This window comes from Balaenoptera borealis (assembly GCF_965194805.1).
Source record: "Balaenoptera borealis genome assembly, chromosome: 17".
NCBI lineage: Eukaryota > Metazoa > Chordata > Mammalia > Artiodactyla > Balaenopteridae > Balaenoptera > Balaenoptera borealis.
Window position 1 is genome coordinate 1,370,768 of NC_138876.1, and position 15,843 is coordinate 1,386,610.

Genomic DNA, 15,843 nt, shown 5'->3' on the forward strand with positions numbered 1-15,843 from the left:
AGAAGCAGGCTGACCTCTGCTAGTTTCTCTGTCCAGTCCAGTCCTGTCCGGAGGATAAACTTCCCAACCCTGCCCGGCCGAGGGCAGCTAGCTGTGGTCTCCCGCGACCCTCTTCCCTACTGCCTCCCAGTGGGCCTCAGGGTGGGGACCCTCAGACCCTCTACACCTGTGGCTCTGCATCTCTGCTGCCCCCTCCCCCTCAGTAGGACCCTGATGGGAGGGGCGGTCTCAGGCTGTGGGCCACACCTAGAGCGGGAAAGGGTGGGAACATCTGTGTTTATTTGAGGCACGAAGCAGCAGGAGGGCTCCGGTGTGGCGGTGGAGGGAGGGGCCCGAGAGCAGCTGGATTTCGGGCTGGGAGCAGATTCCTGGGTCAGCAGCCTAGACCTGGGGACAGTGGAAGGCCTGTCTTCCTAAAGGCTGCCCTCGAAGTGAGTGAAATGAGGCGTGCAGAGACGCCAGGGGAAAGGGGTTCTGTGCTGGCGCTTGGGGTTCTAGGGGCTGCGGATGCCGGGCTCCTGACGCTTTTACTCCCATCCTCCCCCCACTCAGGCCGAGACCTGGCCACACACTCACCCGTGCCCGGCAGGGCACACAGACCACACGCCTGCCCACACAGCACATCTTCCGCACCTGCGGGCGGACAGCGCCTGGACAGGCGCAGGCCTGGGACCAGGTGCCCCTGCCAGCATGTCCCTGGGACGTGGTTCTGACTCTGGGGCCCTCAGGCTCCGTTCCCAGGTTCCCTCTGGAAGGCTGACCGGGAAGTAAGGGCAGCCGGCAGGTGTGTGGGTGCAGGGGGCAGGCCTGCCTGTGGGGACCCGGGGCCTAGAGGGTGGACTCAGCAGGGTGAGGGGTCTAGGGGAGGGGGCTTCGAGATCCTCTTGGGTCTGGGAGGAGCTGGGCTTTCCTTCCTTCCTGAGCTTTGGGAGTCTGGGCCGGGCACAGGGTCCCGGGGGTCAGGGGCCAAATCGTAGCAGAGCCGACAGCAGGCTGAGCAGGAGCCCGAGGCCCAGCACAGTGGCGCTGGCCCGCAGCCCACCGTCGGCCGCACTGATGTTGCACAGGAAGCTCTGGCAGCAGTGGGTGCCCACGGACGCCACGCCGAGATTGACGCTCGGGATGGGGCAGATCGGGGAGCAGCCCTTGTTCAGGGTGTAGCCAAAGTCCACCACGTTCCCTGCACAGGAAAACGAGGTTGTGAGTGGAGGGGCAGAGAGGACAGGACGGGTGGGGGAAGCCTGGCCGGCCTGCGTCTGCACTCACCGATGCCCGCGGATGCAGAGATGGTCACACAGTAGTTGTCTGTATCGGAGCAGACGGTGGGCTTCAGGCAGTACCAGTTGCTGTTCTTATTCACGCAAGAGAAGCACACCAGGGAGTGGGCTGCAGAAGGAGGGATGCCTGTCTCATGCCCAGGAGTCTTCCTGTGTCCCCTCCCAGCCCGGACCCAGAGGCATGAGGACACCCCATCCTGTGCAGGCATTGACTGAGCAACTACGGTATCCTGGGCCCGGGCTGGAGACCCAGAAGACAAGGACACCAGACCCTGGCTCTGGAGGAGCTCCAGTGATGCCCCAAGTGTCCAGGCAGGGCTGAGCCGCCAGTGGGGGCGGGGGTAGGAGGGACCGCTTCGCCGTGGGAGAGGAAGCTGTGAGGTGGCACAGAGTAGGTGACATGGGCACCGCTCGGGAGAGAAAGGGGAGAGGGAGTCCAGGAGGAGGGCACAGCCCGCTCAGAGGCCTGGGGCCCCAGGGCACCTCACCTCGCTCCACACCCAGGAGGGCAGCCAGCAGCACCGGCAGGAAGACCTTCATTCTGGAGGGGACTGGCGTCCCGGCTGGGGTCTCACGAAGCCAAAGAAGTCAGCCCTGCGCTAAAGAGACAGCTCGCTGGAGGGCGGGGCTCACCACCCCTTGCGCAGGGCCCTGGGGCAGGGGCAGTGCCTTGATCTTCCCAGTGGGGTCCGGGACACTGGCCCTGGGGGCAGCCTGGTGTCCCCACTTCGTAGATGGGGGGAGCTGCCAGCTTCCAGCAGCAGGGCCAGAGCACAGAGGGTCTTTCTGCTCCGCTCCCAACCTTCCCCTCGCTCAGTGCAGACTCCTAGCTGAGACCCTTCCCCAAGTCTGCGGCACTTGCTGCTGGGGGAGGGGGGACTAGAGGCCAGATGAGGGAAATCATTAAGGTTCTCAGAATCACCTAGAAAGGGAGGTCAAGGGAGTGGCCCCTGCCCACGGTCCTGGGGGTGAGGGTGAGACAGGCTGGGACCTGGGATCCTCTATCAGAGTGCTTGCACCTGGACAAACGTCCCCTAGAGCAACAAGATACGAAGAAACTATAAGTGACTAAAAATAACTGCGCCCACGCAGTGGGGCGACAGGGTACAAGAAGCCACAGACTACGTTTTTGAGGTGCTGGGAGCAAAAGCAGGGCACTGCACATCATTCCTGCCCAGTACCCCCAAGGGGGGGACAGGCCACCTAAGCTCTGCCTCCTGCCTGACCCACAGATCTGCCCCGTTGTCACCCCATTTAAGGACTCAAGTAGCTCCTCTCGGGAGCTGTTCCTTGTTTTTGCTTCCTTGTGCTGCAGCTCGAGCCCCAGTAAAGCCTTGCCTGGAATTCTCATCTGGCCTCTTAGCAATTTCTCGAGTCCAAGGGCCCTAGGGGGGGATGACGACCAGTAATATTAGCTGACCTGCGTCCAGAACTTTCCAGGGGCCAGCTCCGTGCCTGACATGGGGACCTAGAGATGGGCTGGGGGCATGAGGCATATCTAGCTGAGTATCCACCTGGGCAGCTTCTGTGCTGGGGCAGGGGCGAGGGGCTCTCCCATTCTGTGTTATTTAACGCTGAAGACAATGACCCCATACGTATCTGCTACTCCCCCCACTTCGTGGCTGGGGGAGGCTCAGGGAGACCCAGCAGTGTGCCACCAGTCACCCCAGCGGGAACAGGCACAGGCTCTGGCAGGTGGCGGTGAGTCCCTGGGGGCTGTCCTGCACCAGGACCCTCCCTTGGGCAGAGGTCCTTGGCAGTGGGTGGAGAAAGCACTTTGAATGCGACCAGCTGGGGTTCTGGTTCTCTGTTTTGCAGGAGGCGCCGTGTGGGAGGAGCAGTCTGGTACCTTCTGCTGGGGACAGCCGTGGGCGGGCGGGGGAAGGGCTAGTCCCCAGGCACCGGGAGGAAGGAGAATGCCAGGGAGAGGACAGATTTTGGGAGGGGCTGGTGGAGACCCTGAGAATGGGCTTCAGGTCTGGGCAGGGGCTGACGTCTTGGGGTTGGGAGCAGGAGCTGCAGAGGTCCAAGAACAGCGCCAAGCCCAGCCGGGGCCTCTTCCGGGATCCCGGCAGTTAGGGAGGAAGGAGCCTCGGTTTCCTCCTCCACGAAGTGAAGTCCCGGCGGGAGGAGCTCTGAGCTGTCCTGAAGGCAGCTCTGGGGCGCACCTCCGCGGTCACGGCCAGCATCCCCACTGCCTGCTGCCGGGCGCCCCACCAAGTGCGCCCTGCTGGGCTGAGTCCAGGCACTGGAGACTAATGTGTCCACATTAGCAGGGCCAGGCGGAAGGGCGCCCGGAGGGGAGCCCGTGGGTTTGCGGGCAGGGCCATTCGGGACCCAGACTCTGCACTCCTCCCCCAGGCTCACAGGGCTGATCTCCGGGAGAGCCTGGCATTCAGTGACGCTGGGCCAGCAAGAGAGGTAGGAGCACGTCCTGGACCCCAGGGATGGAAGGGGCCAGGTGGCCCAGCGCAGGGGGCTGGGCTCCTAGGCACCTCATATACTTGCGTAATCTATGCCAAACAAGGTGCTTCCACTTCTTCCCAAGGCAGGCTCCCGTCCCCATGGTGACCCACCAGGGCAGTTAACTCTCTCCTTCCTGCCAGCGCGCCAAGATCCCAGCCCCTTCAAGTCAGGAAGGCTGGCCCCTCCCCAGTCCCCATGTGAGGGGTCAGGGGATGGGCCCTAGAGTTGGGCGATGGGCTCCCGGCGCCTGCGCAGCCCTAGGCTACCCAGCCCGGGAGGGCGCCCGGCTGCAGTCTCCGCCCGCTCCCGCCCTCGTCCTTTGGAAATACTGGGGAGGGCCGGGAGGCTTGGGGGCCGGGACTGGAGGCGAGGGGCCCAGGGGCCGGGGCCGCTCGCAACCCCGACCCCCTGCCTCACGCAGGCCTCTCCCGCCTCCCTGGCGCCCCACTCGCCCGCTCCCCCTCCTCGCTGGGCAGGGCCCGGTCCCCGCGCCCCCGTCCGCCCGGCCCGGGCCCTCACTCACCGCAGGCGGACGCAGATCCCCGGCCCGGCCGCGCAGTCAAGCCTGCCCCCGAGCCCGAGACCGCGGAACCCCGCTCTCCCGGGCGGCCAGGCGGCGCGCGAGCGCAGGGGGCGTGCGGGAGGCGGGACTTGGCGCCCAGGCCCCGCCCACCAGCCTCACCCCTGCGCAGGGCCCGTCGCAGCCGGTCCGTCTGGTCCGCTTGGGCGGGGACGTATCGCGATAGACCGGCCAGGCTGGGCAGGGGTGGGGGAGGCCCCCAGGTGGCCGGACACTTTTGAGGTGGAGCTCGGGGGAGGGGATGCGTCCGGGGAGGCCGAGGGGGCAGTACTCGGAACCCCTTCTGCAGAGTGGGATGGGGGCTGCGAAGAGGCGTTCAGCACGCCGCGCCCGGGCCCCGGGCTCGCCTGGCGCCCGGCTGTTAGCCGTCCCGTGGTTGCGGGGGGAGGGGGGGGGGGGGAGGGGGGGAGGTGACAGGACGAGGGGGCTTCCGGGGCAGTGATTGCGGGCCACAGTGCCTTCCAGCAGGAGATCCGGGCCGCACCAGCGTCTCGACCCTCAGCCCAGCAGCACTCAAGAGCCCCCTGGGTGCTCCCCTGCATCCGGGGCTGGGTGCGGGGCGCGTCCTCACAACGCCAGCCTGACCTGACCCTCTCAGCGCGGAACCGAGCGGCCCCTGTTAGAGTGAAGCGGGCCGCGCTCAGTCTGACGCCAGTGCGTTTCCTGTGTTCTGTCTCCAGGTGCCATTAATTGCCTTTCAGCAAACGTTCCCAGAGCACCCACTGTGTGCGGCCCTGCGTCCCCCACGCCGGGCTTGTGAGCCAGGCTCAGGGGCCAGGCTCTGCAGCACCCCAGGCCCTGCTCCTGCTTCTCCCTGGCGGGGGTGGAAGAGCCTCGCAGCCGGCGGGAGCTGGAGGTGCCAAGGCCTGCCCGTGGGCGGGGGCTGCCAGGCAGAGCGCCCTTCCTGTACGTGTCACCGTCTGCTGGTTCCTTTCTCTTCGTGCAGAGTCCTCTCAGCGCCTGATGGGTCCCTGCAGATTCGCACTTCTTACTTTCACAGCACATTTCCTGTTGGAGCTGTTTTTTGCACGTGACCTTTTCTTGCAGCCTTTCTGGGTGTCATCTGCTGGTGGCATCAGCGGTGACAGTGGGGGAGGGCCCCAGGAGAAGTGGCCTCTTAACTATACAAGGGAGAGGGACTGAGGCAGGATGGCGGGGTGGCCAGGATGGAGCAGGGTGGGAAGAGGGATCCTGTAACAGGAGAAGAGTCCCATGGGCAAGGTAGGGGTACACGAGGCACCATGTGATTATGCATGGATACGAGTGATTGTGTGATTGTCTGCTGAGTGGGTTTGTGTGTTCAGAGTTCTGGGTCGGGTCAGCTTCTCCTATGGTCTTCTTTGATGACCAGATGACAGGAGAGTGGGATAGATCGACTTGGAGAGGCTTTCGGGGCTTTTTCCTTGGAGGCTGACGGTGGGACTCTGTGTGTCATGAGATGTCCCAGCTGAGGAGTGATGACATCCTCGGGGTTACACAGCCCTGGGGCCCAGGGACATGCAGTAGGCTGTGGCCTTCGGTTAGCCCCCTTCTGGGTCTCACCTCTGGGGAGGAACTGCCTCACCTCCGCCCCCTCCCCCTCAACATAATCTGAAAACTGTGGCCAGGAGGACGGACGGCTGGTTCCCTTGAGCTTGATGCTTGCTCTCAGCATACGGTCCAGTCAGATTTGTCTGATGGGGGTGAGGGTGGGGTGTGTGTTGAGGGGGCGGCCAGATTAGCCTGCTGCACTCAGAAGGCCACGCCCTCGAACACATGGCAGCCCTGGGAGGTGTGACTTCCTGGTCTATATCCATGAGCTTGACGTAGTAGCCAGGCTCATCAGCCAGGGGCGTTTCCTGGGACCAAAGTGATGCCACGGGGGCTTTCCTAAAAGGCCCACCCACCCTTGGGGGGCCCACTCAGTCTCCCTCCTTCAACCTTGGGCTCTGGGAACTTGCCTCTCACCCACTGGACACCTGCTGGAATGGCCAGGTGTGTATCTCCCCACTCTCGGGTCTAGTCATTCTGCAGATACCTCTGCCTCTGTCTCTGCTTCCCTTCCTTCCGGCCTGCCCCCCCCCCCCCGCCAGAGATGCCCACGCCCCCTGTGACCCTGCGGCTTCTCCTTTCCACACAGACCTTAAAATCTGACCTTGTGCTGCCAGTCCCACATGTCACAAATCCCAGGAGGCCCAAATGCCCAGGCCAGCCCCCTGCAGTGCACTTGGGGCTTGTGACGGGGCAGTTCAGGGGAAGCGTGGTGGCCAGGGGAGCAGGCACACAGTGAGTCCAATGAGCTATCTCTAACTAAGCCTCCCTATGCTGGGGAAGCAGGTCCGAACTCGCCAGGTGTGTCATCTCTGCCACCTGGGCCTCGCATACACATCCTTCCAGGGCAGACATGACGTAGGACCGCCAGCAGGGGAAATTCGGTTACCTGGATCTCTCCGGCTGGGTGCCACGTGATGACAGTGGCCATCCACAGTGTGCCTGGGGCGGGAGCTGCTCGTCTCATCATGGCCCAGAGTCCCGCGGCCACCGTGAGGTGGGTGCCTTTGGGTCACTCTGAACCTCTCCTCTCGGAAGCACCTCAGACACGTGGCAGTGGGTGGGATTTCTGGGCGAGCTTGGCTCAGAGCTGCAACTTTCTCTCTATCTCCCCTGGGCACGGAATCGCCCACCTCATAGGGTCTCAAGGGACCTGGCAGGCAATGGCCTGGAGGGGCACAGGCACCCTGGGGCCTGGACACTTTGGCCAGGACTGGGGCATCCTGGCCAACCACCTTGTTCCCTGCTCCGTTTTACTGATTTTCCCTGCCTTGAGGTTGGGATTAGGTTTATACGGCCCCTCAGCATCCAGTGCTTTTAGTCTTTTAAAAAAAATATATTTATTTATTTATTTGGCTGCACCAGGTCTTAGTTGCAGCACATAGGAAACTGCGGCATGCGGGATCTTTAGTTGTGGCATGTGGGATCTAGTTCCCTGACCAGGGATCGAACCTGGGTCCCCTGCATTGGGAGCACAGAGTCTTAGCCACTGGGCCACCAGGGAAATCCCCAGTGCTTTTAGTCTTCTCTCATCTGGGCCAGTTCCTGTCCGAGGATATGTCCTCTAAGGACTTCTTGTCCCCAAGAGTGACCTTTTACAGACAGAGTGTAATTTCCTCAGAATGTCCAGAAGGTGGCCAGCCCCCGTGATCTGTCCTGATTTCTGGATTCTAACAGTCCATGGTTCTGACCAGGAGGAATTCTACATAAAGCTGCCTGCACCCATGTGCCTGGCTTTCTGGTGTGGTCATACCAGCATTGGCTGGGACCTCGACCCATGCACACCCAGGGCGGGGCTGGGCAGGTTGGGAAGGCCACAGGCTCCATCCCCACTATCAGAGGGCCTGGTTGGAGTGAGGCCCCTGCAGTGGGGGCACATGGACACCCCCCCACCAAGTTCTGGCGCCCCTCCCAGCACTCCCCTGGTCTCTGGTGAGAAATGGAGTATTTCCTGCCATATCAGTAAACAAAGGATGTCACAGTCATCAGCGATTGCAGCCCTCCCACAGGAGCCGGTAAGCCCTGAGGAAACTCAGGGCTGCTGAAAGGAATACCTGCCATCTAGCAGCCATCAGACTGCAGCCACTCCCTACGGTGAGCCCTGAGGAAACTCAGGATGTGAAAACACAGGATACTGGCCCCAGACAGCTGAGGTGCATATCAACTGGCTCCCGCCTGGCCTCCTCAGAGCAGTTCTCTTGGGATTACTTGAGGTGCCTCCCAGGCTTGAAGTCCTAAAACGTCCGGCCGAGTAAAACATAACTCTCAACTTTTAGGTTGTGAAAAATGTTTTAAGTCCTCACTGGGGTCACTCTGTACACTCTCCATGCTGCCTTGCTCCCTCTTCTAAGGCTGCCTGAAAGCTCTGAGCTTGCCAAGTTCTTTGAGCTTTTCGCAAACTGCCGATCTCCAGGGCTGCTTGCTTTTCCGATCCAGTTTGCCTCACAGCTTCTTGGGCAGCCCCTGTCCTGAGCACTGCCCAATGGGTAGAGGGGGATGCAGCCTTGGCCAAGTGTCCTCCTGCATGGCCCCCCTCACTGGCCTGCTTGCTCCCAGGTCCCCACGCTAGTCAGGCTGGTCCAGGAAACCAGGGAACGACCCCTTTGGCCCGTCAATCCTTATCCCCCCTTTAGAAGTCACTAGGCCTCCCTCCTGCTCGCCCGTCCCTTCTCCTGGCTGTCCTGAAGGAGGTCTGGGCACCCCTTGGGCCTGGAGTGCCCTCTGGTGCCAGGTGCTGGTGCCCCAGAGCCCTGCAAGGTTGGCAGGTGAGGCAGGAAGTGAAGCGGCCCAGATCTTCCAGCGCGGAGGCTGAGCAGCATCTGTGCTGGTGGTCCAGCCCTCCCACCCTCAGCCACGCTTCATTCCTCAAGGCTTTGCTCCAGCTGCCCCTTTAGTCCAGGGCGATGTCAGACGGGTACAGGGCTCAGATGGGGGAAGCCTTCCTTCTTGGTATGTGCCATGGGGTGGTGACACTCCCTCTAAAGAGAGAGAGCCTGCTGGGGGAGTGGGGGAGGGAAGCCCAGCAGGGCAAAGGCGGAAGGTGGCAGGTCCCTCCACCCCGCAGGATGTGTGTAAAATTTATCCGGGCTGTACTCCTAACTCATGATTCCTGGGGAACGTTCTGCTGGCAGAGACTACTGAGGTTTGGGTGACGCACACTTTGAATTATGGGGGGGCACATTTGCTGCTGGATGGCCCCTAGTCCTGTCCTGGGTCTGTATCAGGCGTCACCGGGCGAGGCGGCGGTGTCTGAGCAGGGAGCCTGGAGCCACTGCCCTCGCGTCTGCGGAGGATGGGGGCTGACGGCGCCAAGGGGGAGCGGCGGCTGGGGTGCAGATGGGGCAATCGTCGCTCTCGGGCATTTTGGTTTCATCCTGCGAAGGGAAGGACATCCACCCGCGCCGGGTGTCAGCTGCTGTCTGCCTTTGCACGGTGCTCAGGCTCAGCCTGCGGTGGCGGCCGGGCCCAGGGCGGGGCCTCGGGAGGCGGAACGTGTCCCTGTCCCTGGTGCTCGCCGGGGCCGGGCTGGCACGCGGCAGAACGCACGGGTGAGGGCGCCGCCCGCCTCCCCAGTCGGCTCCACTGGCGTCCTGCACCCCACCTCGCTCCCCAAGTCCCCAGTTCCGGCTCCCCCGCCCCTCTCCAGCCAGTCCCCAGTCCCCTGTTCCCGCCCCCCGTCCGCAGTCTCCTCCCCCCGCCCCTCTCCATCCAGTCCCCAGTCCCCGCCCCTCGCGCGCCCTTCTGCCCTCGTTCGCCCTCTGGTGACCGGAGCGTGCAGTGCACCCTGCACAGGCTTCAAGGCCGCGGCCGGTTTCCCCTGAAGCTGTTCGCTGTTCTCTGTTCTCCTTTCTCCCGGACACGGTGGATTCACTCACACGGTCCCGGGGACAGGCCGGCTTCATCCTTTCCCTGCCGCTGCTTTTATCTCAGAGGCCTCCAGGCGGCTCCTGCCCTGGGCCCTGGTCAGGTGCCCCTGTAGTTCTCCCCAGCTTGAGTCTTGGGGTTTTACTCTCACAAGCATCTCTGCTTCAAGCTCCACAAGGTGTCCTGGGGGTGGGGAAGAGCCCTTCCGTGGGGACACTCTGATGTCCTGCCTGGGAGTGGGCTCCGGATGTCCAGGGGGGCGCTGGCACCAGGACCCTGCGGACCCTCCCGGCAGCTCTGCCCGGCGGGCCGGGTGGGCCGGCTCTGAGCTCTTCCAACAGCGCAGCCGGGAGGCCGGGCCTGGCCCCTGTGCCGCCTGAGGGGCAGCAATCAGCCATCCCTGGCCACTGGGAGCCCAGATGGCCGGAGGCTGGACGTGCCTCTCACACCCACCGCTGCTTCACCAGCGTCACTCCAGACTCGGACTTCAGCGCAGTTCTCACAAGCCTCAGCCTGGCCAGCGGGTTGTCCATCAGAGGAGGCTCCCTTTGGGCTGAGGCAGCGCGGCTCAAGTGCCCGTCCATGCCCTGTCGCTGTCCTAACTGGCTCCTCTGGGGGAGATGGGATGTGTTCCCTGCCGCGCCGAGCCAGCGAGCGGCAGCAGAAGTCGGGGAGCGCGCAGGAGGCTCTCTGTTCTTCTCGTCTCTTGCTGCTGTCATGAGACCTTTTGCAAACCAGCTTGTTTGTAAAATTTCTACTAGGAAATGCAGAAAAGCCGGCCCTCAGCACCCCCCGGGGAAGGAGGTGGTCAGCGGGTCGTCCCCAGCCCCCGCCCCTGGGCGATAAGCTGCACTGGAGTGTGCCCCACCCCGGGGCTGCCCGCGTCCCGAGAAGCGCAAACCCACCTCCTCTCTGCTCCGCCCACACCCTTTGCCCCAGGTCAAGGGCCCGCCCGTGTCTCCCTACACCCGCCTCACTACCCCGTGTCCATGACTCCTCCATGCCGGGGAGGGCAGGCGAGGGGCGGGGAGGGGGGTGTCAGTTTGGGTGCTCTGAGAAGCAGACCCCCAGGGAGAGAGAGAAGGGCAGGATCTGGACGGAAGCCTGTGAAGGGCAAGGGAGGAGGGGCAGGGTCAGATGGGAGAAGCTTCAGGACGTTGCAGGCCAGCCCTGTGGAAGGAGGGAGGGGAGAAGGCAGGGATGGAGGGGGGACCCCGCCAGGAGATGGGGGCCCCTGGAAGAGCAGGTGGGTGTTGGCGGGGCCCCCGCTCAGCGCTGCCATGAAGGCCTGGGCTCCTGGAACCGCTCCGCACGCGGGCTCTCTCTAGAAGGGACTTCCCTGGGTACTGGGGAAGGGAAGGGGGGGAGGGAAATTGTTTAAAAACGGGCTTTGTCCTGACAACATTTACTCTACTGTATGTCTCATGGCTTTAGGGTCTGGCAAAAGAAGGGAGCGTTCACTGTTCCTGGCCCCCAAGAGCCAGGCCTCAGCCTGCGTCCCCGGAGAGAATTCTCTCTGGGCCCTGGGTGGGACTCAGGCTATGGGTGAGGCCCAGCCTTGGTCAAGCACAGGGCATGTGGCTGGCGCCCAGGCACAGTCCTTCTCCTACCTGGGGCGGTCCCCAGCCCCTCCCACCCCTCCAGGAGGCTCAGCCTGAGCGAGTACACACTCACATGGTTGTTTTTTTAAAAATAAATTTATTTATTTAATTTATTTTTGGCTGCGTTGGGTCTTTGTTGCTGCACGTGGGCTTTCTCTAGTTGCGGCGAGCGGGGGCTACTCTTCGTCCCGGGGCGCGGGCTTCTCATTGCGGTGGCTTCTCTTCTTGCGGAGCACGGGCTCTAGGCGCGCGGGCTTCAGTAGCTGTGGCTCACGGGCTTAGTTGCTCCGCGGCATGTGGCATGTGGGATCTTCCCGGACCAGGGCTCGAACCCATGTCCCCTGCATTGGCAGGCGGATTCTTAACCACTGCGCCACCAGGAAAGCCCCTCTTACATGTTTTTGACCAACATCTGCCATGAGAAATATATTTCTCATTATGACCAACACATATAAATTCTTGCTGTGTGGAGGCACTAGGTATTTTTGATTCTGTCCATTTCTACCTTAGGGACAAAGCCCCTAGTTCATGACATTTATTTTTCAGATGGCTTATTAGAGCTCTCTATAGGAAACAGAGTAATTTATGTAATAAAAGCATTGAGTTGGAGAAAGAAATGGAATGTAAAATGGAAATGAACTTGATTTGAGCCACATTAGATGGGAGCTTGGCCACCCTTTACTGAGAGGCAGTGAGCAACAGAACAAACACAGACGCCGGCACAGGGTCATCATTCATCCTGCACGTGCGGGGCACACATCAGAAATAAGGCAAAAAATTATCCTCCCTGGAGCAAGAAAGGAAGGAAATTTCCTGCCTCTCTCTTCTTGGAGCAATCACTTTTGAAAACTGGTCGTGATGAATTCTCTCTCTTGAGAACTGAGCTAACTTGAGATGGAGTTAAATCCTTTTAAAAGGTGAGTTTGGGGTGAGCCGCGTGTCAGTGCTGCAGTGCCCCGAGGACCAGTCACGGTAGACCTGGAGAACTGGCATGCAGCAGGGGAGATGACCGTCTTTGCCATCTCTCAGCTTAGCGACCGCCCGTGACGTGCCCGGCACTCTGTTTAATGCTGATTCAGTAACACAATTCACGTGCAGAGGTTTTCTGGGTTGGCAGGAGATTTGTTTCTAATTCTACTTCCCAACGCGCCTGTTATCACCAGCATAGTTAGGGCACTAACTTCAGTTCCTGGGGGTCCTGGTCCTTCAGGACCACCTCTGCACGCCCAGCTCCCTCCCCTGCAGCCCCTGTCCTGGCTGAGCTTGGCAGCCCCTTTCTGGGGGAGGCTGCACAGTCACAGTGGAGTCTCTGGTCCCCCTCCCTTCCCCAGTAGATGGAGGGTCCTGGGGGAGTGCTGTCTGGCTCGCAGTGGGTCTTCACCAGCTGGCCATCACTCTCTAAGGGAGGGGAGGCTGTGGACGGGTCAGCAGAGGCCAGGCCATGTGGCCCTGAGGGCCGACTTTTGCACTGTTTCTGGGAATTGGCTCTCCCCTCATGGCACAGGTTTCACCTCTGCCTCACTCAGAATCCCCCACTGCAGGAGTGGCCAGGGAAGTGGGGTAGAGGGATCTGCCCCAGACCCTCTTGTCCTGGGTGGGCAGGGGCGGCCCCTCCCCCACTGGGTCCCCAGCCCCCTGGCTTGCTTCCTTGGGGCCAAAGGAGCCACCCGCCCGTCTTGGTGCCCCTCACCTCTCCTCTGTTGCCCATGCTGGGCCAGGAAAAGGAAACTGGAGGGGTGCCCTGGCCACACTCTGGTGGGATGCCCAGCCCTGCATCTTCACTGAGCACACAGCGTGCACACACGCCAGCACCAGCCCTGTGCACACGCGCCAGCACCAGCCCTGTGCACACACGCCAGCACCAGCCCTGTGCACACACGCCAGCACCAGCCCTGTGCACACGACACCAACACCAAACACAGAACACAGGTGCAGGGACTTCCCTAGTGGGCCAGTGGATAAGACTCCGCGCTCTCAATGCAGGGGGCCCAGGTTCGATCACTGGTCGGGGAACTAGATCCCGCATGCATGCCGCAACTAAGAAGCCTGCATGCTGCAACGAAGATCCCGCATGCTGCAACTAAGACCTGGCGCAGACAAAATAAATAGTAAATAAATAAATAAACAAATAAATATTAAAAAAATTTAATTTAGAACACACGTGCACACAGCGCACACATGCACACATAGGCACACGCACACTGCTCCCTCTGGTACCCTGTATTCCGGGAGGCCTCCCTCCGAGGGTGACCAGCGTCTGGGCCACGGAGGGAAGTGAGGCACCTGCCCCCCGACAGAAGAGCCAGAGGAGAGGGCCGGGGGCTCTTGTTCCTGGTTGGGCAGCGGGGCCAGTGGGACAGACAGACTCGAGTCAGCCAGCTTTCCCAAGGTGGCCACTGTGCAGGTCTGTGCCCACGGGCCTTGCAGATTCGGATGTTCCCAGGAGGTGCTCTGGGGGCTGGGGGGTGAAGGGCTGGGACCTGGGACCTCAGTGTGTGTGGCTCCTGGGGGGTGTTTCTAGCTCACAGACCGCTGGGCAAACCTGTGAGCGTCAGCTGCCAAAAACACGGACGGCTATGATTGACTAGGGGGTCTTAGAACGAGGCGAAGTGAAAGCCCTGGAATGTCAGCCATGGGCATTGGGAGGCAGGGAGTGGCCGGGGCCTCTAGGGGCGGTGTCGGGGTGAGAAGACCAGGGCACAGTGTGGAGGTGTGGTGCCGGACTGGGCTGTGGACCCAAGGGAAGAACTGATGGACGGCGGGGGATTCCAAAAGGGCCTGAGGGTCTGGCACCGGTGCTGAGTTCCTGTTTTTGGCGGCAGTGCTACGGTTATGTAAGAAGTTAACATTTGGGGAAGATGAGGGAAGCAATTCTAGAAACGCTGCATTATTTTTGAAACATCTTTGTACGTGTGAACTGATTTAAAAATGAAAAGTTAAAAATGTTTTAAAAGCAGCACGGAGTGGGCTTGGCGGGAGCTGAGTGATTTTGGGGGTTCTCGTAGGAGGCCGGGGTGGGGGGGCCCCGGCCTGCAGCTCAGAGGAGGGAAGATGAACCGTGTTGGGACTTGGGTAGGGGCGTCACGGAGAAAACATTTCAGGTGGATCAAAACTCAGACTGCAAGTGGAAAACTTAGAGGTCTTTAGAAGAAACGTAAGACCACCTCTTCACGTAGTAACAGAAAACATTTTTAAGTAATCCACCGATACGTTCAAGAATACGAACGGTGAAAAAAGTTTGCCTGTTATCATGATACAGCAATCAAAAAGAAAAGAAGAGATGGCAGGCTGAAAGAAGATTCTTTCAATAATTAGTAGCCACTCATCACGATGGAAGATTAAAAAGCCCAAGAAATTGCCTGGCGGAGGAATCCAGGCTGATGGTTGTGCCTCAGGCCTCTGCAGGAGGACGGGGCCTGGCTCCCGCCCCTTGGGACACGTGGGCCCCTTGCGTCCTGCAGGGAGCGGTCAGTCCTCCCGCAGAGGGGCTCATACTCCCCTCGCGTGGTGAGACTGCTGGAGGCCATGGTGCCCGAGGCCCAGAGGCCTCGTGCATTTCTCTGGCTCCCTCAGCGTGTGGTTTCCGTGATCGTGGCCGCCGCCTGGTCCCAGGACAGTGAATCAGCCTCCAGCTGCCATCTGCACTCCAGGCAGAGTGGTGGCAAGGAGGTGGCCAGGAGGGAGGGGTGGTTCCTGTACTAGGAAAACGAAGGTTATGGAATATCCCAGGAGACCAATGCCAGCAGTGAGTCCCAGATAGGACAGACGTGCATGCGTGTGTGCGTGTGTGTAGGTATATGTGTGAATCTCCGCGTGTGTGTGTATGTGTGCGTGTGCCTGTGTATGGGCATCTGGTGTGTGTGTGTGTGTATGTGTGTTACCAAACTCAGGCCCGGCTGCTCACTGCTCGAAAATCATTACCTGGTCATTGGTTACTTAGTCTTCATTTCTACTTCTTCGATCCACAGAAAGAACCAGCAGTTTAGCAAGGTATCGTGTGATCAAAACATTTGGAAGGTGTGCTTGAGCCAGAGATGAGTAGAGCATGGCGGGAGCCCGGTTTCAAGTCAGTGATAAGACAAAGGGGACCTCCTGCAGAGAACTCTTTCCTGCCAAAAGCTGCTTACACTTGTGTGTGTGTGTGTGTCTGTAGGGGAAGAAGTGCTTTAAAGCCGCTTCCCAGGAGAGAACTGCTCTCCTGGATGGCCTCACCCTAGGGCCCCTTCTGCTCTGGTGGGCAGAGTTTGGTACTGGGGACCTGGGTCCTCAGCAGACTGTGCCTCTACCTCCCCAGGTGGCGCCACCCACAGCAGGTGCCCAGCCTTATCCCACCCCTCCTGTTAAGTACTCACTGTCCAGAGAGGAGGTGGCTTCCAGAGGCTTCCTGGGGAGGGGTCTTATGACCTCCCTCTCGCTATGCTTTACTCAATCATGCCAATTCTGCCCCTTCCGACCTGCCCCCGGCTGCACAGGGAGCAGGGAGGTGACGTTGGTTCCTGAGCTCCTCACGCCCGGCAAAACCACA

General features: G+C 60.9%; 1 protein-coding gene across 4 annotated transcripts; it reads right to left on the reverse strand.

The window, feature by feature from the left end:
- Positions 1–257: 257 nt before the first annotated feature.
- On the reverse strand, positions 258–4,425 carry LY6E (lymphocyte antigen 6 family member E). Of its 4 annotated transcripts, none has more exons than XM_082363744.1 (4): positions 4,267–4,425; positions 1,766–1,876; positions 1,267–1,386; positions 258–1,180 (listed from the first exon to the last, which is right to left on the reverse strand). In XM_082363744.1, the coding sequence occupies exons 2-4, from the start codon at positions 1,815–1,817 to the stop codon at positions 960–962; spliced, it is 393 nt and encodes a 130-aa protein (XP_082219870.1). In that variant the 5' UTR covers positions 1,818–1,876; positions 4,267–4,425; the 3' UTR covers positions 258–959. The 4 variants fall into 4 exon arrangements, with proteins under 4 accessions (XP_082219870.1, XP_082219871.1, XP_082219872.1 ...); XM_082363745.1 differs by having other exon boundaries at positions 1,766–1,871; positions 4,267–4,423; XM_082363746.1 differs by having other exon boundaries at positions 1,766–1,892; positions 4,267–4,398.
- Positions 4,426–15,843: the final 11,418 nt, after the last annotated feature.